The sequence below is a fragment of the Chironomus tepperi genome, unplaced genomic scaffold (assembly GCF_022539635.2).
Source record: "Chironomus tepperi strain 1889 unplaced genomic scaffold, CSIRO-AGI_Ctep_v1 contig_343, whole genome shotgun sequence".
Classification (NCBI taxonomy): domain Eukaryota; kingdom Metazoa; phylum Arthropoda; class Insecta; order Diptera; family Chironomidae; genus Chironomus; species Chironomus tepperi.
In genome coordinates this window covers 77710-100480 of record NW_027226465.1, presented here as the reverse complement: position 1 = coordinate 100480, position 22771 = coordinate 77710, and the positions used below count along the sequence as shown (strand labels likewise).

The 22771-nt window shown below is 34.4% G+C and overlaps 1 protein-coding gene across 1 annotated transcript in view; it reads left to right on the top strand.

Moving 5' to 3' along the window:
• Positions 1 to 22771, top strand: part of LOC139093839 (neural cell adhesion molecule 1-A-like) — a 46163-nt gene that overhangs the window by 12809 nt on the left and 10583 nt on the right. Inside the window, exons 3-4 of the mRNA XM_070644689.1 lie at positions 15035 to 15697; positions 18824 to 18975. Of these exons, the coding sequence (XP_070500790.1) occupies positions 15035 to 15697; positions 18824 to 18975 (815 nt within the window). The remainder of the gene's footprint in view (positions 1 to 15034; positions 15698 to 18823; positions 18976 to 22771) is intronic.

The window sequence follows — 22771 nt, the reverse complement described above, 5'->3', positions numbered from 1 at the left end:
GAAAATTCAATCAACGAATTCAACGCAAGTTCGTGTCAATACCATTGAAGACAAAAACAAAATAATCAAGGAGTTGAAAGCCAAGAAAATTGGCTTCTACACATTTACCGAGAAGGCCGAAAAGTCTTCGTCTTTTGTGCTCAAAGGATTTGTAGACTTACCGTGCAATGAAGTGCTCAAGTTGCTGCAGGAATTCAAAGTCCCAGCTACAAAGGTCAGTATCCTGGTCAAGCATCAAGAATACACGCTGTTTGTTGTTCAATTCGGGGTTCCCGAAATGAACATTAACATTCTCAATCACAATCACAACGTGATTGACAGCATTATAGTTAGATGGGAAAAACTCAAGAAGAGCATTAACAGTATCACGCAATGCTACAACTGTCAACAGTGGGGACACACTTCAAAGAACTGTGGCTTCGAATTCCGCTGTGTCAAATGCACAGAAAGTCATCCTCGAGGAGAATGCAAGCGGAAAACCACGACTGGTGATCCGAAGTGCGTGAATTGTGGAGGAAATCACTCAGCAAGTCATCGTAAATGTCAAGCTTACATCTCTTATGCAGAGAAAATCAAGAAGAGACAACCGAAGCCGGCACTCGTTAGATTTCAAGCATCATCCAATCCTCCAGACGTTAATCAAACCAATTTTCCTTCTTTGCCATCAAAAAAGGACGAAGTTCAAGTCGATTGTAATGAAATAGTCAATGCAATCTCATATGCCGAAAAACTCAGAGAGGCCACCAAGACCGAAAGTCTTCTAAAAAGGCTTTCTGACGCTCAAGAGAGGTTAAACAAAATCCCGAACATTGATTATATGATCAATCGATATTATCAGCTAGTAGACGAACTCGAAAAACTTCAACAATGGATGAAGCCTGGAAGGTCCTCATCAACTTCAACCAAAGAGTCATAGCAGAAGCACCCAGCAGACAGACAGCGTCAACTTCTACTAGTTCCTAAGTTTAATATTTATTTATTTAACTTTTTTTTTTTTTTTAAATTGGCATTTTTTTAAAATTTTTTTGCCGTCATATCATGTGTACCTAACAAATTTATGATTCTTAATTACTGATCATTCATTATGTATTTGATTTAAAGCCGTCTAAGGCTAACATCGAGCAAATTTTAAGAAGCTCCGCCATTATGTCATTTTTGTTAAATAAAAAAGGATATTTCTCTCTATAAATAATTCGTTGTGGTTAATGTTCAGTCTTAATTTCTATCAAAATTTTAACAAAAAAATAATTCTCACCGAAAATCTGTTTATGAATATTAATGAAAAATAAATACAGCTTAAAAAAAGTTATTAATGGATATTTTTTATAGAGTCAAGGATTAGAAATTATTATTTAAAATAATGTTTAAAATTTGGAAAATTAATAAGTAAATAGAGTGAGGATCAAGGGTGGAGAATTGATCAAAATGATTGAAATTGATGAAAATGTGATTGATCGTTTTTGAGTCGATGGTTTGGATTGGGTTCTACATCCCAAATATCATTCAAAACTTCTAGATTCAGCTTTGTTGACAGTCAAGTTATCCATTAGTTTAGCGGCTACATCCATTAGTTTAGCGACTCCTTTGAACGGTTAAGTTTCGAATAAAACAAGCTTTAAATCTACTATTCCTAACCTATTTGGGGTGCTGTCACCAACAAACAGAAGAGGAGTTTGAATTTGCTCTTAATTTGTTCTTTAAAGTACTTATCTCGCAGCTTCGAGTTTTTAGTGAAATTAGGAAGTATCACGGGAAAATGAAACAGGAACTTGACATTTGATCAGCCACTGAATCAGGTCGAAAGCTTCTCCAATTCCCCATTCATTTATAACATAACTCGAAATTTCGGCCTCTTATCCTTTGTCTGTGCATTGCTTGAGGCGTGATAAAATGCCTTCAACTCCTAAAAGAGCTTTACAGAATAAATGAACTGCTTCCAAGAGTTAGGTTCAAGGCAAAATTGATAGAAATGTGATTGATCATCAATGCAACTTTGGAAAGGATACGGTCAATAATGGGCAGTTTTTGATAACTTAGCACGGTTTGAGTTTAAGGCTGGGACTCAACAAATCCCTAAGATCTCCAAATCAACAGCGCATTTGACATTCTGTCGGTCATTTCTGTTTAAGCTTCATCACCTTTTTGTTTAGGTTTTTTGGCAATATTGAAGCTTCATAAGTCGGAACGGCTAAAATCGTCATAGAAACCACTTTCTTCGGGGTTTATAAAGTTCTACAAATCAAAATTGACAGGATTGTACTCAGATTCCAAAAAATATCTAAAACTAACCTTTCTGCATCATTCAATCTCTAATATAGTCATCCCGTTCACTAAGCTCATTACCCGAACATTCATCCCTCCAATAATTCACCCTTTCCATTTTAAAACATTTCTGAATAATTAATGAGACTAAAAATTGACATTTAGTATTTAAAAAGATTAATTTTTATGATTCTGCTCCGAAACAATTTTATAAAAAAAAGCAGCAACAACGATGAAAAATTAATTCCTCTAAATCAGTTTTGTTGATACTTTTAAGTATCTGTTTATTGTTTTATAGAAAAAAATAGAGTATTTTATCTAAGACACTTGATGAATTCCCCAATGATTTTAATAAAAATAAAGAAGATGAACTCAACTGAATGAAGAACTAGATGTTGTACTGTCTGGAAAGTACACAAGTTAATGAGCAATTGCTATGGAAATATCAAATTAAAGCCTTAATAATAAGAATGTTGTTCGCTTGTATGACTTGGCACTTTTAATTAGCAGAAAACAGAACAATCTTTATTAAAGTCGGTGTGCAATGAATTTGCAGTTTTCAGAGTTTTTGGGTCGGAACCTTAAAGTTTATGAGAAAGTTTACGGAAAATCTGCTACTGAGGCTGATTTTTCAGGGGGTGGTACGGTACAGGTACACCACTGGTATGGCTGATTTAATTTCCTTTGCCATACCCGGTGAGCCAATGTATCGTAACAAAGGTGTACACTATACCATCTATACCGTGTCGTACCACTACCGGAAAAATGGGCTTCTTGCAAAATTCGTGTTTACTTTAGTTGCATTAATCTGATTTAGAATTCATTTTAATTCTGTATTCAGGGAGATTGGGGGTTTGGGGATCAACTGGGGCTAAATCCTCAATTTGCAAGAGTTTTTCATGAGAGAGCACCCAAAATCCACCTAAATTTGGGCGATTTATTCCAAAACTTATAGATACGCTACAAGATTTGGTTGGAAAATGCCAATTTTTGATGAAAATATTTCCAAAATTAATAAGCTTTGTCATAAGACATTAGGCAAAATAACTGACAAACTAGATCAAAAATCCCCAAACAATCGCTTTCCTCACAAGCTTTCTCTTTAAAAATTAAGTTCCCAGAAACCATTTTCTCTCAATTTTCTCTTCCTTTACTCAATAAGTTATTTAAAAAATTCCTAATCACGACTTCAAATGGAATTTTTTTCACAATCACAACTAAGTAATAATAAAAGAATCTCATCAACAATTTTTTCTTTTGTTTTTCTTAGAAAATCTGTTAGCTTTCAAAAAACATCAAAAGATAACAAGAAGTAAGCTGGAAAAAATCTTTAGGGAGTCGTTCATAAATGATGTTACATTAATATAATATTGGTGTGGTCAAGAAGGGTTCTACGAAGTGTTGGCATGATCAGGAAGCAAAGCAGAATAAAGGGACGGTCAATAAGGGTTTTAAAAAGGTTTTGTATGACTAGGAAACAAAGAATGATAAAGGTGTGATCAAGATGGGTTTTAGGAATGTTTGGTCTGACTTGGAAACAAACCAGGATAAAGGTGCAGTCAGAAGGTTCTAGGAAGATTTTGTCTGACTGAAAATAAAGCAGGTTAAAGGTACGGTCAAGAAAGAAGTATTCTAAGGTTTGGTCTGACTAGGAAGCAAAGACAGTTTAGAACATTGTTGTCCGAACGTTCTTGAATAACGGCACATTTTAAATGTGAAATATCTTTTGTGACAAGATTCGGAGCTTGCTCTACTTCACATAAGTCTGCCGCGATATACAGTTTACTAAGAGGTCAATAAATGATTCATTTGGACAGAGTTCGAAGGACTTTAGAGTTACAGAACCAAAAGTTCAAGAACAAATGTCCCAAAGAGTCTGAACTTTCATAAAAGAGAAGGCATCTCCAGAATTTAGTAATATCACCTCTAAGAAGATATTAAAAGAGTATAAGTTGGATTATAAGAATTCAAGATGGATCAAAAGAATCTTTAAAAGACATAATTTGGGTTAAGAGATACCAAGAAGGTCAATTAGGTATGAAGATGTCAAAGAAGAGTCAGGGAAAGATTAAAGGGGAATTTTTAGAGTTTCTAAGTCAGTACAATGTGTGCTTTAATGAATTAAGGAATAGTTTAACAAAGTGATGTGCAACCTGTGTGCCGCGACACTTTAGAGTGCAGTCAAAAATTCTTTGGAAATGCCATGAATCATTGTCACAGCTGTTTCAGTCGACGCTGTCACAAGGTGTGTCTTGAAAAATAAAAGGTTGTCCACCACTGATCTAGTTGAATCCAGAGGAATATAACTTGACATATAACTTAATTTGATCAATATCTCATTAAAAACCCTCGATTTATTCCCGGAAGTTAAATCCCAAATTTTCGATGGACATCATTTGTACATAACCTTCTCAGAATTCCAATTTTAATTCACCAAACAAGAAGTGAAACACCCCCACGAATTAGAAATCAACAGACCAAAAGACCAATTCCATTAACCAAAAGCTTTATTTTCCTTGTTGAAAATACAAAAAAAAAGTGCAGAAATTATTTTCTTCCTCTTCTTGCCGCTGTGTGCCTTTTTATATTTCAATTATGAGAAAGTTGAATTGAGAAATTAAATAGAAAAAAAAAGAAGCAACAACAATGAAGAATGTTGTGACTTGTCACTCTCATTTCTCAGAAGAAACATGAAATTCAATTTATGATGTTTGTTCTCGACTTTTTTTGTGTTGCTTCTGCTGATGCTGTTTTGTTTTCAACAGTAAAATAAAATTCATTTCCTCATGAGGATTTTCAGTTCTTTTTTTTTTGTTGTGCTTGCTTTCTTGGAAAATAATTATTTATTTATATCCTTCATGCATTTTTATTTCGTCTTCCATTCCGTACTTAGTTTGTACTTGGGGATTTTGAGAAGTGAGAAATTGAAATGAAGGAGTAAGTTTGAAATGATGTTTGTTAATTTATGGCTTTTATGGAAGTTATAACGTGAATCTACTCAAATTGATGTTTCACATGCTAATTCGGTCAAATGCGCTACTTATGTGGTTTGGAGTCATGGAACCAATATGGAACATGACCCTAACAGGCTCATTGTCTGTTACCACCTAAATGATTATGCTCATAAGTATACTTAATTAGTATAATATAAAATATTCAATTTTGTGAACATACTACTTGTCTGTTCAAGTGACTACTGCGGACACTCAATGCCTCCGGGGTATTTCATAGAAGGATTTTTGGAATCATCTTTGATCCTAAGAAGGAAGAAGACCTATTTATGTGCAAGACCAAATGAGATGGTTTAGATAGGCATTTAATATATCTTTTAACGTTCTTATCCCGGCACGTAACTCGGTCGCCAGTCGTATATTTAGGGAGTACCAGGAGACTTTTGGTCAACCTATTCGGAGTTAGACTTCGGCTTGACATTGGGAATTGGCAAGTAAAAGGAAACCTGGTTAAAGACAAGTTAATGTTCAGTTGGTGACTAATTATTACGTATTTGAGTCTTCTCAAGGATACAGCCAGCTTCAAGCGACATCTATGGGAGTTCATAGATCTCAAGTTTTCTTTAAGGTCAGCGAAGTAAATCATCAAGATGCTTTACATCAATGGGAGATTTTTTAGAATTATTCAGCAGCAAATTGAAGAATTTTAACGAAAAAAGAAGATGGGGTTGATATTTAGCCAGAGCTTGAAGTCGAGTCTACATTTGAGTCGAGTCAAGTCGGCTTCAACCAGATCGAGCTCTGCTTTTAACCCTCTCTACCCTTTGATACGCTATTGGACCTCATAAATTTCATACAAATTGCTGAAAATTGCATTAAATTACAAAACTTAACTCAATTAAAATTCCTTAACGAGTCCTTAAGTCTCATCATTCTCATTTTCAACGACATTAAATCATTTTTAATAATGCTCTCTAGAATTGCACAAATTGCATCCATTAAATGCTTCCTTTTTGAATAAATTCATGCTAAAAAAAACTTGCAAATGAATTCATTTTATGTGCAATATTTTTTAAAAAAAAAACTTTTCATTTTTCCTTATTTTTCATCATCTATCCGAAAAAAAAGAAGAAGTACAAAAAAACCCAAGCAACGTGAATGAATGAAGGAAAAGAAATAAATTAATAATTAAAATATTGTTCATGAAAAAAACTTTGTTTCTATTTTTTTATTCCATATTCATTCTCATGGAATTTTTTCAGTGCTGTAAGAATGCAACGAGCTGAGAGTGTTAATTGAAATTATAAAACTTTATGAGTTAGTCTCACATCTTCCGTTTCTTCATCGCTTTCCTGTGAAATGAAATTGCAATTTTTTTTCCTCCTTTCTTCTTTTTTCTACTTGCAGCTCATTCTTTCATAATTATATTCCTTTCATTCTCAATTGCAATTATTAAATTGTTAATTCAAAAGATCTCGGACGGAAAATGAGTTTTTTAATTGAGGAAAGTTTTCTAGCTTTTTTTGTGCTTTGGGGGAGTTGTTTGTAAATTACGACTGATTTATAAAACATGAGTTGCCTCAGTCCGACCACAACAAGATGAAGAAGCTATGCATGTGACTTCATAGTGTTAATATTGAAAGAATTTTGTGAATATTATCATATTGACAACTTTCCTGATAGGCACACAATGTTGAAATGGCCAAAAATAAAGTTCTAGGCCAGTTTGAGTCTGGCGATAAACCAAATTGTACAAAATCCAACCTTAGGCTATACTCAGGTCAGCCTAGAGTCTAATTTTTGGCCCTTTCTACATTGCGTGCTTTCTAGTATTCAATATAATGTTTTAGAGATCACTTGAAAAGGATAAGTCGGTCAATTGATTCAAAATTCGACTCCAGGCTGTCGTGAGTCTTTTTAATGTGCCAGATCTAAACTCAATTCAGAACAAAATCAGATTCACGACACTCTGAGACAAGATTTTTGTTCAATTAATCCTATTTTTGCTAGTTTAGTTGTCTTCTGATGAGAATTGAAACCACAGACTCACAAAAAATATGAAACAGGCATTCAGTCGGCTGTTTAACAACTTGACTACAAGGGTTTACTTCTGATGTAATAGAATTGTCGAAAATCACTCCCACTAGCAGGCAAAGAGGCCGCTTTTAAATATCGAAGTTGTACTTTTGTATCTTAAAAGCATGTTATTTGTCTGTTAGGGCACGTGCTCGCTGGTGCATCGCTATATCTTCAAATTACCGCAAAGTTAAGCTAATGTCAACTTGACGACTGATCTCGAGTTTTTTTTTATACGATTCGTCACACTAAAGCCAATCTGGATTGCAGAACACGAAATCTACTTGAATTTTACACAGAATCGATTCGATTTTTCGATACATAATCTGAGTAGACTTCGAGCTCTTCGGGATTGCTTTCCACAAACTTAACTCCCCTCTTTTATTGAGCAATCAGTTATTAATCATAATAGTTATGCTTCAAAATCGAATACCCTAACAGTCAAAGAGTATGATTGCATGGTACAGAAAAACTAAGTATCAGGCGGTCTCTCTGCCTGTTAGGAATACTTTGATTGACATCATTGACTAATTCACCCCATTTTAATGTGTCTTTTAAGACGATATACAAGAAAATAAAAATGACTTTTCTGTATTTTAATTAGATTTAATGTAATCGCCATTATTAGCATCATTAATAAGTCATTATCCTCATTGCTTTAAGTGATTCTTTGTAGATGAGATAAGATGTCTTCTTAGAAAAGTACAGAAATTTTGCCTAATTTATCGTTAAACGCTTACCTCTGACATTTGATGCTGATAGAAATGAAATTAAGGCTCATTTTGAATAGTAAATTGGATCTTTTGATGAAAATATTTTTTGGAGCTTTTGAAGCTTGCTGATTTTGACCTTGAGCACTTGAATGATTTCTTGGTATGATGATTATTGAAATGTTACCAGCTGTGAAATAATTGAACACACGATTTTAAGTCATGGCATGCTTTGATGGAAATTTTCGAATTTAAAATCAAGGACAAAGTTCTTTGAACTTTTAACCTCGTGTGGCATGATTTATGGCTATTAACTGGATGTCTTACATACTTGGCAATTACTTCCTTTGTGTCAAAATCCACAGATTGAATAATATCATCCAATTACCCAAAACAGCTCTAAAATCACAAATTTTGTCCATTAATTCCAAAAATCAACATCATCATCATCGTACCTTCATGAACATCGAATAAGTCTCAATAACAGCTTCAAAATATTTTCTCATTAAATCCACATAATTTATCATTAAAATAAAGTCATTGACTAAGCATCGATGTCCATTCTCAAGGTATAGACTAATAATTTTATTAATTAATTGATCTATTCAAAGGACTTTCAAGGAATATCCATACAAAATGTCATTTTATTGAGTCAACAATCTTATCATCCTTAATAATCAAAATTAAACTCATCAAGACTTAAAAGCAACAACAAATCATTGACAATATGATGCAATTCATTCACTTAACTCAATTCAAGCATCTTGTTCATGTTATTGTGTCACAGAAAATGTTCATGTACACCAATTGTGTTGTTTATTTGCTGTTATCTTATGATATTAATAACGATATTGTGTACATGCTACAAAATGAATATGTCTAAGATGTTTCACAATAATTGATGTAATGCAGCTGAGAATCTAAAATGTTGTTATTATCAGACTGAAGGTTTTGCTTGTTTAATGCCTTATTTTCATTAGCTATGTGCGGATAGAATTTAATTAAATGTGTATGGTACTGTGATTTATGGTTGAGTAGTTTTAATGTTTGTTTGTGTCTGGAATGTACTTGTAGGAGTCTAATAGCATGGGGTGTATGCACAGGGGGATCACCTCATCCTTAAAATATTTCTGGCTATATCCTGTAGCTATAGACTGTAAAGAGATTCAATTGATCCAAGGCTCTGAACTTCAAGGGCTCAAACAACGCTATTTGGACATTGTTGGCTTTATAAAGGACATAGAAATTTTGTAGAGGATTTGGAATGGTATAACAGATCATCGATCGCAGTGCCGTTGCTATAAGCAAACCCTACATTATATTCTATTCTAAGGGCTCAGTCATGTCTTGCAGGCTCTTTTTTGTGTCGGATTTCCCTTTTTTCATTTTTGACTGTGTGATTTAATCACTTCCAGAGTTCCGATGAGAGATTTCTTTTTTGTTCCTCCCGTTTTTTGGTGTTAGGTACGAAAATATTTCACACTCGATTCCTTCGTTTCGCTTCTTTTACTTTAATGACTTTTTCATACTTTTACACGCTTTTATTCAACTCACTCTGTTTGTATGTCTGCATCAAATCTTGTAATTGATTTTTCGACCACTTCTGTTGCTCCAATTGAGCTCAAATTTTTTCTACATGTGTATTCCCGATGACAATACAATATTTAGGCATCTTGAAATCACAAAAATGCTTAGTTGTGCTATAATTAATTAAATAACATTTGAGATGGGAAAAAAATCCGTAGTCAATTAAGTATATTCTCAATGTACATGAATTAGATCATATATAAGGATGAAAACCAGTTTCTATGATTTATTGTGCATTGATTAATAATACCAACTATTAATTATGTTAAATATACTATTTGTTTAAAATATTTTTGGAAGAGAAAAAACAAGGATAAGTATTTTTCTCATAGAATATTTAAAATTCAAAAAACCGTTAAAGTTTGAATCTCAAACAACCGTTAAATTGAAATGAAATTTCAAATATGGTTCTGGATGTTACTGGATCTTGATATACGGTTCTGGATGTTACTGGATCTTACTATACTGTATAGATATGTTCCTGGATGTTACTGGATCTTACTATACTGTATAAATATGGTCCTGGATGTTACTGGATCTTGATATACTGTATAAATATGGTCCTGGATGTTACTGGATCTTACTATACTGTACAAATATAGTCCTGGATGTTACTGGATCTTACTATACTGTATAAATATGGTCCTGGATGTTACTGGATCTTGATATACTGTATAAATATGGTCCTGGATGTTACTGGATCTTACTATACTGTATAAATATGGTCCTGGATCCTACTGGATCTTGATATACTGTATAAATATTGTCCTGGATCTTGATATACTGTATAAATATGGTCCTGGATGTTACTGGATCTTGATATACTGTATAAATATGGTCCTGGATGTTACTGGATCTTACTATACTGTACAAATATAGTCCTGGATGTTACTGGATCTTACTATACTGTATAAATATGGTCCTGGATGTTACTGGATCTTGATATACTGTATAAATATGGTCCTGGATGTTACTGGATCTTACTATACTGTATAAATATGGTCCTGGATCCTACTGGATCTTGATATACTGTATAAATATTGTCCTGGATCTTGATATACTGTATAAATATGGTCCTGGATGTTACTGGATCTTACTATACTGTATAAATATGGTCCTGGATGTTACTGGATCTTACTATACTGTATAAATATGGTCCTGGATGTTACTGGATCTTACTATACTGTATAAATATGGTCCTGGACGTTACTGGATCTTGATATACTGTATAAATATGGTCCTGGATGTTACTGGATCTTACTATACTGTACAAATATAGTCCTGGATGTTACTGGATCTTACTATACTGTATAAATATGGTCCTGGATGTTACTGGATCTTGATATACTGTATAAATATGGTCCTGGATGTTACTGGATCTTACTATACTGTATAAATATGGTCCTGGATCCTACTGGATCTTGATATACTGTATAAATATTGTCCTGGATCTTGATATACTGTATAAATATGGTCCTGGATGTTACTGGATCTTACTATACTGTATAAATATGGTCCTGGATGTTACTGGATCTTACTATACTGTATAAATATGGTCCTGGATGTTACTGGATCTTACTATACTGTATAAATATGGTCCTGGACGTTACTGGATCTTGATATACTGTATAAATATGGTCCTGGATGTTACTGGATCTTACTATACTGTATAAATATAGTCCTGGACGTTACTGGATCTTGATATACTGTATAAATATGGTCCTGGATGTTACTGGATCTTACCATACTGTATAAATATGGTCCTGGATGTTACTGGATCTTACTATACTGAAGTGGAGTCCGACATTACTGTGATCTATACACAGTCGGGCGAACGAAGCGAAGCGAAGTGGAGTCCGACACTACTGTGATCTATACACAGTCGGACGAACGAAGCGGAGCGAAGTGGAGTCCGACACTACTGTGACTTAATAACAGTCGGGCGAACGAAGCGAAGCGAAGTGGAGTCCGACACTACAGTGATCTATACACAGTCGGACGAACGAAGCGAAGCGAAGTGGAGTCCGACACTACTGTGATCTACACACAGTCGGACGAACGAAGCGAAGCGAAGTGGAGTCCGACACTACTGTGATCTACACACAGTCGGACGAACGAAGCGAAGCGAAGTGGAGTCCGACACTACTGTGATCTATACACAGTCGGACGAACGAAGCGGAGCGAAGTGGAGTCCGACACTACTGTGATCTACACACAGTCGGACGAACGAAGCGAAGCGAAGTGGAGTCCGACACTACTGTGATCTACACACAGTCGGACGAACGAAGCGAAGCGAAGTGGAGTCCGACACTACTGTGATCTACACACAGTCGGACGAACGAAGCGAAGCGAAGTGGAGTCCGACACTACTGTGATCTACACACAGTCGGACGAACGAAGCGAAGCGAAGTGGAGTCCGACACTACAGTGATCTATACACAGTCGGACGAACGAAGCGAAGCGAAGTGGAGTCCGACACTACTGTGATCTATACACAGTCGGACGAACGAAGCGGAGCGAAGTGGAGTCCGACACTACTGTGATCTACACACAGTCGGACGAACGAAGCGAAGCGAAGTGGAGTCCGACACTACTGTGATCTACACACAGTCGGACGAACGAAGCAAAGCGAAGTGGAGTCCGACACTACAGTGATCTATACACAGTCGGACGAACGAAGCGAAGCGAAGTGGAGTACACAGTCGGACGAACGAAGCAAAGCGAAGTGGAGTCCGACACTACAGTGATCTATACACAGTCGGACGAACGAAGCGAAGCGAAGTGGAGTCCGACACTACTGTGATCTACACACAGTCGGACGAACGAAGCGAAGCGAAGTGGAGTCCGACACTACTGTGATCTACACACAGTCGGACGAACGAAGCGAAGCGAAGTGGAGTCCGACACTACAGTGATCTATACACAGTCGGACGAACGAAGCGAAGCGAAGTGGAGTCCGACACTACTGTGATCTATACACAGTCGGACGAACGAAGCGGAGCGAAGTGGAGTCCGACACTACTGTGATCTACACACAGTCGGACGAACGAAGCAAAGCGAAGTGGAGTCCGACACTACAGTGATCTATACACAGTCGGACGAACGAAGCGAAGCGAAGTGGAGTACACACAGTCGGACGAACGAAGCAAAGCGAAGTGGAGTCCGACACTACAGTGATCTATACACAGTCGGACGAACGAAGCGAAGCGAAGTGGAGTCCGACACTACTGTGATCTACACACAGTCGGACGAACGAAGCGAAGCGAAGTGGAGTCCGACACTACTGTGATCTACACACAGTCGGACGAACGAAGCGAAGCGAAGTGGAGTCCGACACTACAGTGATCTATACACAGTCGGACGAACGAAGCGAAGCGAAGTGGAGTCCGACACTACTGTGATCTATACACAGTCGGACGAACGAAGCGGAGCGAAGTGGAGTCCGACACTACTGTGATCTACACACAGTCGGACGAACGAAGCAAAGCGAAGTGGAGTCCGACACTACAGTGATCTATACACAGTCGGACGAACGAAGCGAAGCAAAGTGAACCGTCACCGAAATATTTTAAGTACTTTCGTAAACGAATTGAATACACATGGGTCGAAAAATCTATTACTTGATATGACTAAAAAGAATAAAATAAATTTATATAAAAAAAAACTTTTTTTAAAAAGTACACGCTTTTATTCATGAGTGAACTAAAAAGAAGAAAATAATTTTTTTCCTGACACACAAATATGAAACAAAATTTTTAACTAAAAATAAAAGCGTGGGGCGCTCATAATAGACATAATGTTATACATTCTTAGTTACTTGTATATTCAAGCCCCTAATCAACAAGCTTTAACAAGCAGATTTACTCCAAAAGGTATTAATATGTTAACTGATAAAATTCTAAATGTACTTGATTTCAAATGAGTATAACCTACTTTAGAATAGTTTAGCACTAACAAGAAAAGTTAAATTAGTGCATTAAAAGAATTAGGAAATTGTAAGCAAGTATTCCGAAGAGACAAGGAGCATGCTCATGAGTATGCTCATATAATTAAGCATGTTAAATTATATTAATTCAGTATACATATAAGCATGCTCATTAAAATGAGAATGTTCATTGTCTGCTAGGTGTGTTAACTTTATATGGTAAACGCTGAAATACAATTTCAAAACTATATCCAAGTAACTAAGAATGTATAACATTATGTCTATTATGAGCGCCCCACGCTTTTATTTTTAGTTAAAAATTTTGTTTCATATTTGTGTGTCAGGAAAAAAATTATTTTCTTCTTTTTAGTTCACTCATGAATAAAAGCGTGTACTTTTTAAAAAAAGTTTTTTTTTATATAAATTTATTTATATTCTTCCTTTTTTTTCGACGTTGTTGATGGTTGCGATAATGTGAGGGTAAATGTTAGTAAATTGATGATAGTTAAATGATGGGCTGAAATGTGATTATGATTTGATGATGGGATAGATATAGAGCTGTATATACAGATAGTATGATTTGGCTATATGGAGGTTTATGAAGCTGTATGAAGCTGTTTCGATACAATGGAATAGAGTAGAGCAGAGAATGATTTTGGAGATAATAAGGTTTTAAATGTGAAGAATTATTGACAATTTGTCCAATAATTTAAGTTTAGTTAGAATTTTCTAGGTCCACGGGCTAGTTCCCTTTTCTATTAGGGCTATCTAAGAGTAGCCCAATCTACTCCAGCCTTAGGGTATCTAAAATAAGAAGGGAAAGGATAACCTTGATAATCTAAGATCACGTGATGTAGAGGTTAACATATTCTGAAGTCTAATAGGCTGATAGAAGGGTTATCACCCTCAAGATAGTGCTACCTACCCCAGTTAGGGTAGGGTATCCCGGTTAGTGTAAGAAACCAGGCTTAGATTCGATTTATAGACTCACAGCCAAATTTGAGGGTTGAAAGCTATTAAAATTGACAAAAAATATCCATCAGGACATTGTTTCCACGACATATTACAGCATAACGAAGCAAAGACACTCCTCACACTTTGACTTCCGTCCAAAACCTAATACTCCAATTTACTTCAGTTTGCAACTTCATTACCCTTATTATTGCCTTATTGTAGCATGTTAAGCAACTTTGAGTCCTAGTTGAGTCTTTATAAGTCAGTAAAGGGTGTTCCTTATTTGGTATGACATCCAAAAGACTCACCAAACACCGGAGCTTGACATCGACTCGGACTTTGTAAGGAAAAGTCGACAAAAAACTCTCTCAAATACTAATCATACTAAATTAGCTCCAACAGTCTATCTCCATCAAAATCCACCTAAACCTAAATGAATGAGTGAATGAATGACATAAGAAGCTTTAGAATCATTTTAATTCAATGACGCAAATCACGAGCAAAAAAAAAAAATCAAATTCCACCATAAAAAAAAGTATCTAAAAACTTTCATATTTCTATCATTTCAGCTGTTGTACGAAAAGTCGAGGCTGTCATAGGAAAATATGGACATTTATCCTGTAATCTTACATCTGACATTCGTGACGATAGAATCGCATTAGTAATATGGTACAAGGAGGGAAAGACTACACCAATTTATAGCTATGATGCACGTGATTCAAATGCCATCGATGGCGGTAGTCATCATGGAATAAATTCCGATGGAAAATATTATTTTAACACATCAACACTTAATCCAGCAACGTTTGCGATTGCCAATCTAACAGCAGATGATGAAGGTACTTATCGTTGTCGTGTCGATTTTCATCGGAGTCCGACAAAAAATACAAAAGTTCAACTTTACGTAATTGTGCCACCTGATAATATTCTCATACTTAATGAGCTTAATCGGCACATTTCACATTATATACTCGGGCCGTATAATGAAGGCTCATCAATAAATCTCACGTGCATCAGTCAAGGTGGACGTCCACAGCCAAAATTAACATGGTGGCACAATAATCAATTACTTGATACTGTTGATATAACGAGACTGTCTGACAAAAAAGTCAGAAATGTTCTGTATTTAAAGAATCTCGATAGGAAAAATTTGCTTAGTAGTTATACATGCCAATCGTCAAACAATAATTTAACCGATCCAATAACTTCGTCTGTCATGATAGATTTAAACTGTGAGTATATTTTTAAGATTTATTTAATTTTTGTTTTGTGTAAAATTATCATCGAAAGATGCACTGAGTGATTCTAACGAGAACCTGAATTTTAATGAATCTGGACTGAAACTATTATTTACTGAATCTGGCATAGAGTTTGATTTACAGAATCTGGCTCTATGATAGCTGGATTTTATTGAATCTGGCACAGAGATGAATTTGACTGAACCTTTCACGGTCCCAGATTTTACTGAATCTGACTTAGAGCTGAATATTACTGAATCTGGCGTGGAGCGGGATTTTACTAAATCTGGCTCCATTGTTGCTGGATTTTACTGCATCTAACATCAATTTGGATTTGGTTGAATCTGACGAAGAGCTGGGTCTTAGTGAATCTAGAACTGAGTTGTATTTTACTGAATCTGGCGTGGAACTAGATTTCATTAAACCTGGCTCAATTGCAGCTGGATTTTAATAAATTTGGCACTGAGTTGGATTTTACTGAATTTGGTTGCCTCAGCCAGAGCTGAGTTTTACCGAATATGGTGTGAAGCTGGTTTTACGGAGTCTGGTTGAGAACTGGATTTCACTAAATCTGGCTGGAAGCTGGATTTTGTTGAATCTGGCAAGATCTGGATGTTGCTAAATCTAGCATATTGTTGGATTTTACTGAATCCAGCATAGAATTTGGGTTTTTATTGAATCTAACACAGAGCTGGATTTCATTGAATGAAGCGAAATTAGATTTTATGAAATCTGGCACACAGTTGATCATGTCTGTCTCAGGATTGTATTTTTCTTTTTTGCCATGCTTTGTGCCTTTTGAAACCCTTATATGGTAATAGATTAATACTCAATATTTGAGTACTAACACGATTCTTGGATGAATTTTGATAGATTTGTCACATTTGTCCTTATTTTTACTGTTTTCAGTATCAATTATGTCTAATATGGAGAATAAATGAAATGAAAGTCGGATGCCATCTTCTCCCTAGTTTTCTTCATCCACACAATTTAAGTACTACAAGTAACAAGGATTATAATAAATCTACTGTCAACAAAATCAAACTATAAACACACCCAAAGCTATTTAAACTCTAATAAAATCTATCAAAATTCATCCCAAGATCGATTGTCCTATCAATAAATATATTTATTAATTTTAATATTCAAACAACGATGTTGCTCAACATCCGTTTGAGAAGTTATTAATTTAAAAAGTTTAGGAAATTAAAATTCCCGAAAAAAAAAGAAGCCTTTTAATGATTTTTTACGCTCGACGTTTTAAGTTTTCCAAGAAAAATTGATTGGATGGAAAATCGGTAGAGTAAAAAAGCAAACAATTCCTTTAAGGAAATCCTATAAAAAATTGAAAAAGCTCGTTTTGCTCTTGACTGAAGGCTACGCACGCTTTTCGGATTTTACGAAACAAGAAAAAAAGGAAACAAAATTTTAATGAAAATTTAAAGCGGATGTGTTGGCATCGACAATGAATTTCTATTTTCATAAATCTTATCGAATTTTTGAATTTTTTTGTAAAATTTGTTAAGGAGGTATAGAATCGATGAAAATCGTAAATTTAAGTGTAGGCATTACGGATAAAATTTATGGCTTTTCGATTTCACAAGATTTTTGTGCCTTATGAAATTTGTTTCTAGTCCATTTGTTTTATAACAATATATATATATTTATTTTACAAAGGGATTGCTTTATTATAAAGGAACATGAGTGGGATAGGCCTGATTTCTTGTAAAGGTCATTGAAATTCTTCAATCGACTCTTTTTTTTTTGTTGGATACACGAGTTTTATAATTGAGAAGGTTCTACTTGAACTAATACAAATTAAACTGAGTCAACTTGAGTTGGCATGGCTGCTTATAAAATAATGAGATAATCTTAGGAGAATTGTCTTGAAGTCGATTTGATTTAAGTTTAGTCAAGATTGAGAACCAAGTCGACTTGATTTGAGTTAGGATTGAGAATCATGCTGACGTGGTTTGGGTCTAGTCAACTAGGTTTGATTCAAGTTGACTTGGTTTGAATCAAGTTGATTTTGTTTTGAATTAAATTGACTTGGTTTTGAATTAAATTGATTTGAGTCAAGTTGACTTTATTTATTTTGAGTCAAGTTGATTTGATTTTTTATATCGAGTTGATCTGGTTTTGAATCAAGTTTAATTGATTTTGAATCAAGTTGAATAGACTTGATTTTGAATCAAGTTGAACAGACTTGATTTTGAATCAAGTTGAACAGACTTGATTTGAATCAAGTTGAACAGACTTGATTTGAATCAAGTTGATTTGGTTTGAGTTAAACAGATTTGGTTTGAATCAAGTCGACTTGGTTTTGAATCAAGTTGACTTGGTTTTGAATAAAGTTGACTTAGTTTTGAATCAAGTTGACTTAGTTTTGAATCAAGTTGATCTGAATTGAGTTGAACAGACTTGGTTTGAGTTAAGTTGAGTTGGTTTGAATCAAGTTGACTTGACTTGAGTCGAATCGACTTAGTTTGAGTAAAATGAACCTGATTTGAATAGAATTGATTTTAATTGAGTCAAGTTGAATTAATTTGGGTCAAGTTGACTTCATTCAAATCAAGTTGATTTGGTTTGAATCGAACAGACTTGAGCGAATTTCACCTATATTGCTAAAAAAATTCATTTTAAATTGAAATACATTAAAGACTTTAAAATTACCTTCGAATAACAACAAAAAATGCCTTAAAAAGGTACAAAAGGAAATCCCTCATTTGAATGCTTTGTAACAAAGAAAAATGATTCAAATGTTGAGTATTAAAAAGAAGCACAAAAACCAGCACACACAAACACAAAAAGAATGCTTCTTTCAAATGTCAGTAGATGTGAATAATTCAGCGACCTAAGCTTTTTAAAGCGTACAAAAAGTAAAAATGAGAGAATAAATATTGAATTTCCACTTCTGTTCTGCTGACAACATGTGTTCTAATTAAATTCCATTCTCTTTCCTTCCATTCTGCAAATGGAATTTCCTGTGCATTTTTCGAAATTGTACGAATGTACGATGATTTTTTTTATTTTTTTTTCAGCATGCAAAATTGTTTAATTCATCAACATTCCAGCATGATTTAATTCCTCTCTTCCTTTTTTATTCATTCTCGTTCACAGTGAGGCCTTTATCGGTTAAAATTATGAAGGATTTAAAATTCATGTCAACAAAACAAAAATACGATTTGAAATGTGAGGTGAGAGGGTCACGTCCAGTGCCGAAAATAAGCTGGTGGCTAGGCTCAACGCTGCTAACAAATACAAGCGAAATGGTAATTTGTCAAATAAAATAATGAATTTTTTGTGTAGTCATGTGGGTTGGAGTCTTTTTTTTGGCAGTTATGTAGTGAGGGTGACTATAGTGATGTTTGGTCACTTCATGACAGTAATATAGCAACGATATGCGATGTTAGGTATGTCAAGAGTGTCTGCTAGCAGTAATAAAGCAGGATAAGCTATACAAAGTCAAAAGCTTTAAATAACAGTGATTATAGCGTGCACATATGGGTATATGATCCTTAAATGGCAGGAATCGATTTCTCTCGTAGTGGAACGTTACACCATTGGTACAGTACAGAGGAACAATGTGTATGGCAATGTGGAATACCTGTAACATTCCAGTGGTGTACCTATACCTTGCGGACATATTCCACTACTAGAGAAATCGGTCCAAAGGTTTAGAATCCAGGGATCAAAGCATTGTGAAGTCTGGGTTTGATTGTGGAATCACAGACAACTCAATCCCGGGATTGCGAAGCCTATTGCAATAGCAACTTCATTTTTAAGATTTCCTGGTTCCGAAAACTTGATTAGTACCATAAATCCATTCTACTCAAAACCAACATTCTAATTCAATCTACTCCCATCTCCTCCAATCCCCAACCCCCCTCAAATATCAATCTCCATCTCCCCACCATATAAAAACAATCTAAAATTTTCATGTCCACAATACACAAATGCACACAATATGTATTCTCAATTAAACGTTGAATGAAACTAAAAAACACAAAAAAAATATTAAATTATTTCACATTTTAATTATGTTTATGTGCTAATTTTTATGGCACTAACTCTCAACGGCGATGCTACTGTGTGCATTGAAATTTCATAACGAAAAAAAATTATTAAATTTTCATGAAGTGAAATTGTGTAGCATTTAGTGGATTTAATTTGAATGTGAGGGGTTGAATGTGAAATTTTTATTGCTAAAAAGTGGATGTAATCGGATGTTGGAAGTTTCTATGGACATGATTCTTAGTTTGTTGGACATTTTAAAGGGAATTTCATTTGTAATCTGTAATTAGAGTCGCTGAAATGTAGAATTATTCTTAATCGAATTCTATCAAGCCTGAAACTTCCTGATCAAACCTATATTCATCATATCATAGCTAAACTGTCCTGACTAGTCAATGGACAATTCCATTAATTCCAAAAATCAACATCATCATCATCATACCTTCATGAATATCGAATAAGTCTCAATAACAGCCTCAAAATATTTTCTCATTAAATCCACATAATTTATCATTAAAATAAAGTCATTGACTAAGCATCGATGTCCATTTTCAAGGTATAGACTAATAATTTTATTAATTAATTGATCTATTCAAAGGACTTTTAAGGAATATCCATACAAAATTTCAGTTTATTGAGTCAACAATCTTATCATCCTTAATAATCAAAATTAAACTCATCAAGACTTAAAAGCAACAACAAATCATTGACAATATGATGCAATTCATTCACTTAACTCAATTCAAGCATCTTGTTCATGTTATTGTGTCACAGAAAATGTTCATGTACACCAATTGTGTTGTTTATTTGCTGTTATCTTATGATATTAATAACGATATTGTGTACATGATACTTCAAAATGGATATATCTTTGATGTTAATAGTTTCTATAAATTAATTTATCTTAATTAGGTAGTTGAGTATGTGGATTTACTTAAAATAAGACATCAAACATGTTATTTAAATAAATATTGACAGAATAACTTAAGAATACTTTGTGGAATTAAGAGCATTGAAATGTTAAGCTTGATATGAAAATCAGAATCAAAATGAATAAAACTTGACATTTTCTAAACAATGCAGCTCTAAATTTTGAAGACGTTCATGAATGATGTCAATTGTTAGAGATACACATGCTACATATTATGTATATTAAGATAGTTTGAAGATATAAATTTCAAATTGTGTGAAATCTATTATGTTAATCAGATGCTGTATCTTGAGGAGTGCAATGTGTTCATAAAGGGACCGCAAACCCGAGAGACACAAGTGAAGAAGGCTCGAATAAGGAGCATTTATAGGACGGCCATTTGGTGTTTTTTTGGCCGGACGCGGCTGTACTTTTCTATCTTGCTGCTGTGTCCCGACAAAGCCACAAAATGTCCCGATTTTTTCCAAAAGTGTCCCGATATTTTACGAAAATCTTCAGGCCACCAAGTATAAACCAAAAAATTAACTCAAGTAATCTAAAAATACAACATATTCAACTTCCAATGGCAATTTAATCAGTACCCTTATTGTCACACCATCCTAAATGTCTCAAAATCATGTTAAACATCACTTATACACAACTTCTTCCAGAATAAAATCTAAAATTCTAATTCAAAAAAATCTAAATTTCATATCACATTCCATATCTGCAATCACTCTTTCCCAACTTCCTTGCATCTAAATTCTCCGCTTTAAATCATGACATGACCTACAAAAGAATCCAAAATAAAATAAAGAAATCTGCAAAATTTGATGCAAATGGATGCATTTTCCTATAATTGTCTCACATTTGCAAGCATGTGTATCGTTCACAACTGTCCTAATGTCAGTCTCATAGGTACAATAAATATAATCATTATGCAAATATGTGCTATAACAATATTAAGCTTTTGCAGTCAAAATAAGCTTTTTTTTTTATTCTCATTCTCGCAATTGACATATTCAGCTCAGGTGACTCAGTCGCTGCTAAAATTCCCAAACGCTGGGTTCCGTTAATGCCAGTGTCGTACATAATCGTTCGAAATGTTCACAGAATATAAAAAAAGACACAGAAAATTTGAAAATGAAAGTCAAATAATTGAGGGAGTAACACAAAATTTTACGGAATGGAAATGAATCTGAGTCTGTGTATGTAGCAATAGTATTGTACGTGACTAATATTTACTCGTGCATAAAATAAAGCAATTATTTAGTTTGCTTAATTGAGAGAGGTTCTAGCGACAAAATAGCGTCTGAATTTTGAATCATGTTTGTGTAGCAACAGCAAGAATTTAAATTTATTTATGAGGGTATATAAAATATTTTTTTTATTTTGCGAATATTAGTATAAAATTTTGAATTTGTGTTGTTTTTATTATTGTAAGTATAATTATGTGAATATTTTTTTTGGGGGAGTTAATTAAAGCTCTTTTGGAAGGATTGAGGATGGGATGGGTTAGAATTTAATTTTATGGTTCATATTTTTGGAGAAAATTGTTGAATTTTTGGAGCTTTAAGTTAAAAGAACCCTAATAGGCAAAGAACGTTCTCTCAAGAGCAGAGGAAGCTGAGATCAACGCCCTCGAGCATGCTCATCAAGGATAATTAAGATGAGCAAACTCTCAAATGCACCATCTTTACCTGTTAAGGGATGATGTTGAATTAGATGAATTTCAACCTTTAAAACTATAGTTCCCCCTTATAGGCAAAGAGTATGCCACTATGGTAACTAAAAGCGGTTTTTGGCCTGTTAGCATTTGTTTGCCGTCCCAATAAATGGCTTATCAGAAGAATATCCCAAATTTTTTTGAAGAGGATTTTAGGATTTTTGAGTGAAAAACTCTTACAAAATCATCGATTAATCACAGGGTGATTCAATCGGGATTTGGAATTCGGACAGGCTAATGATTAAATTGGACGTTGTGCATCAATAGGCTGCATACGTTTTCTACATTCCTTTATATTTAAGAATTAAGTTAAAAATTGTGATTAAGTCATTCAATCGACATCTAGTCAAATATTGCTTTTATAGAGTTTAAATTGATAAAACGGTCATTTGGTATTGATAATTGACAGAAGGTAGTC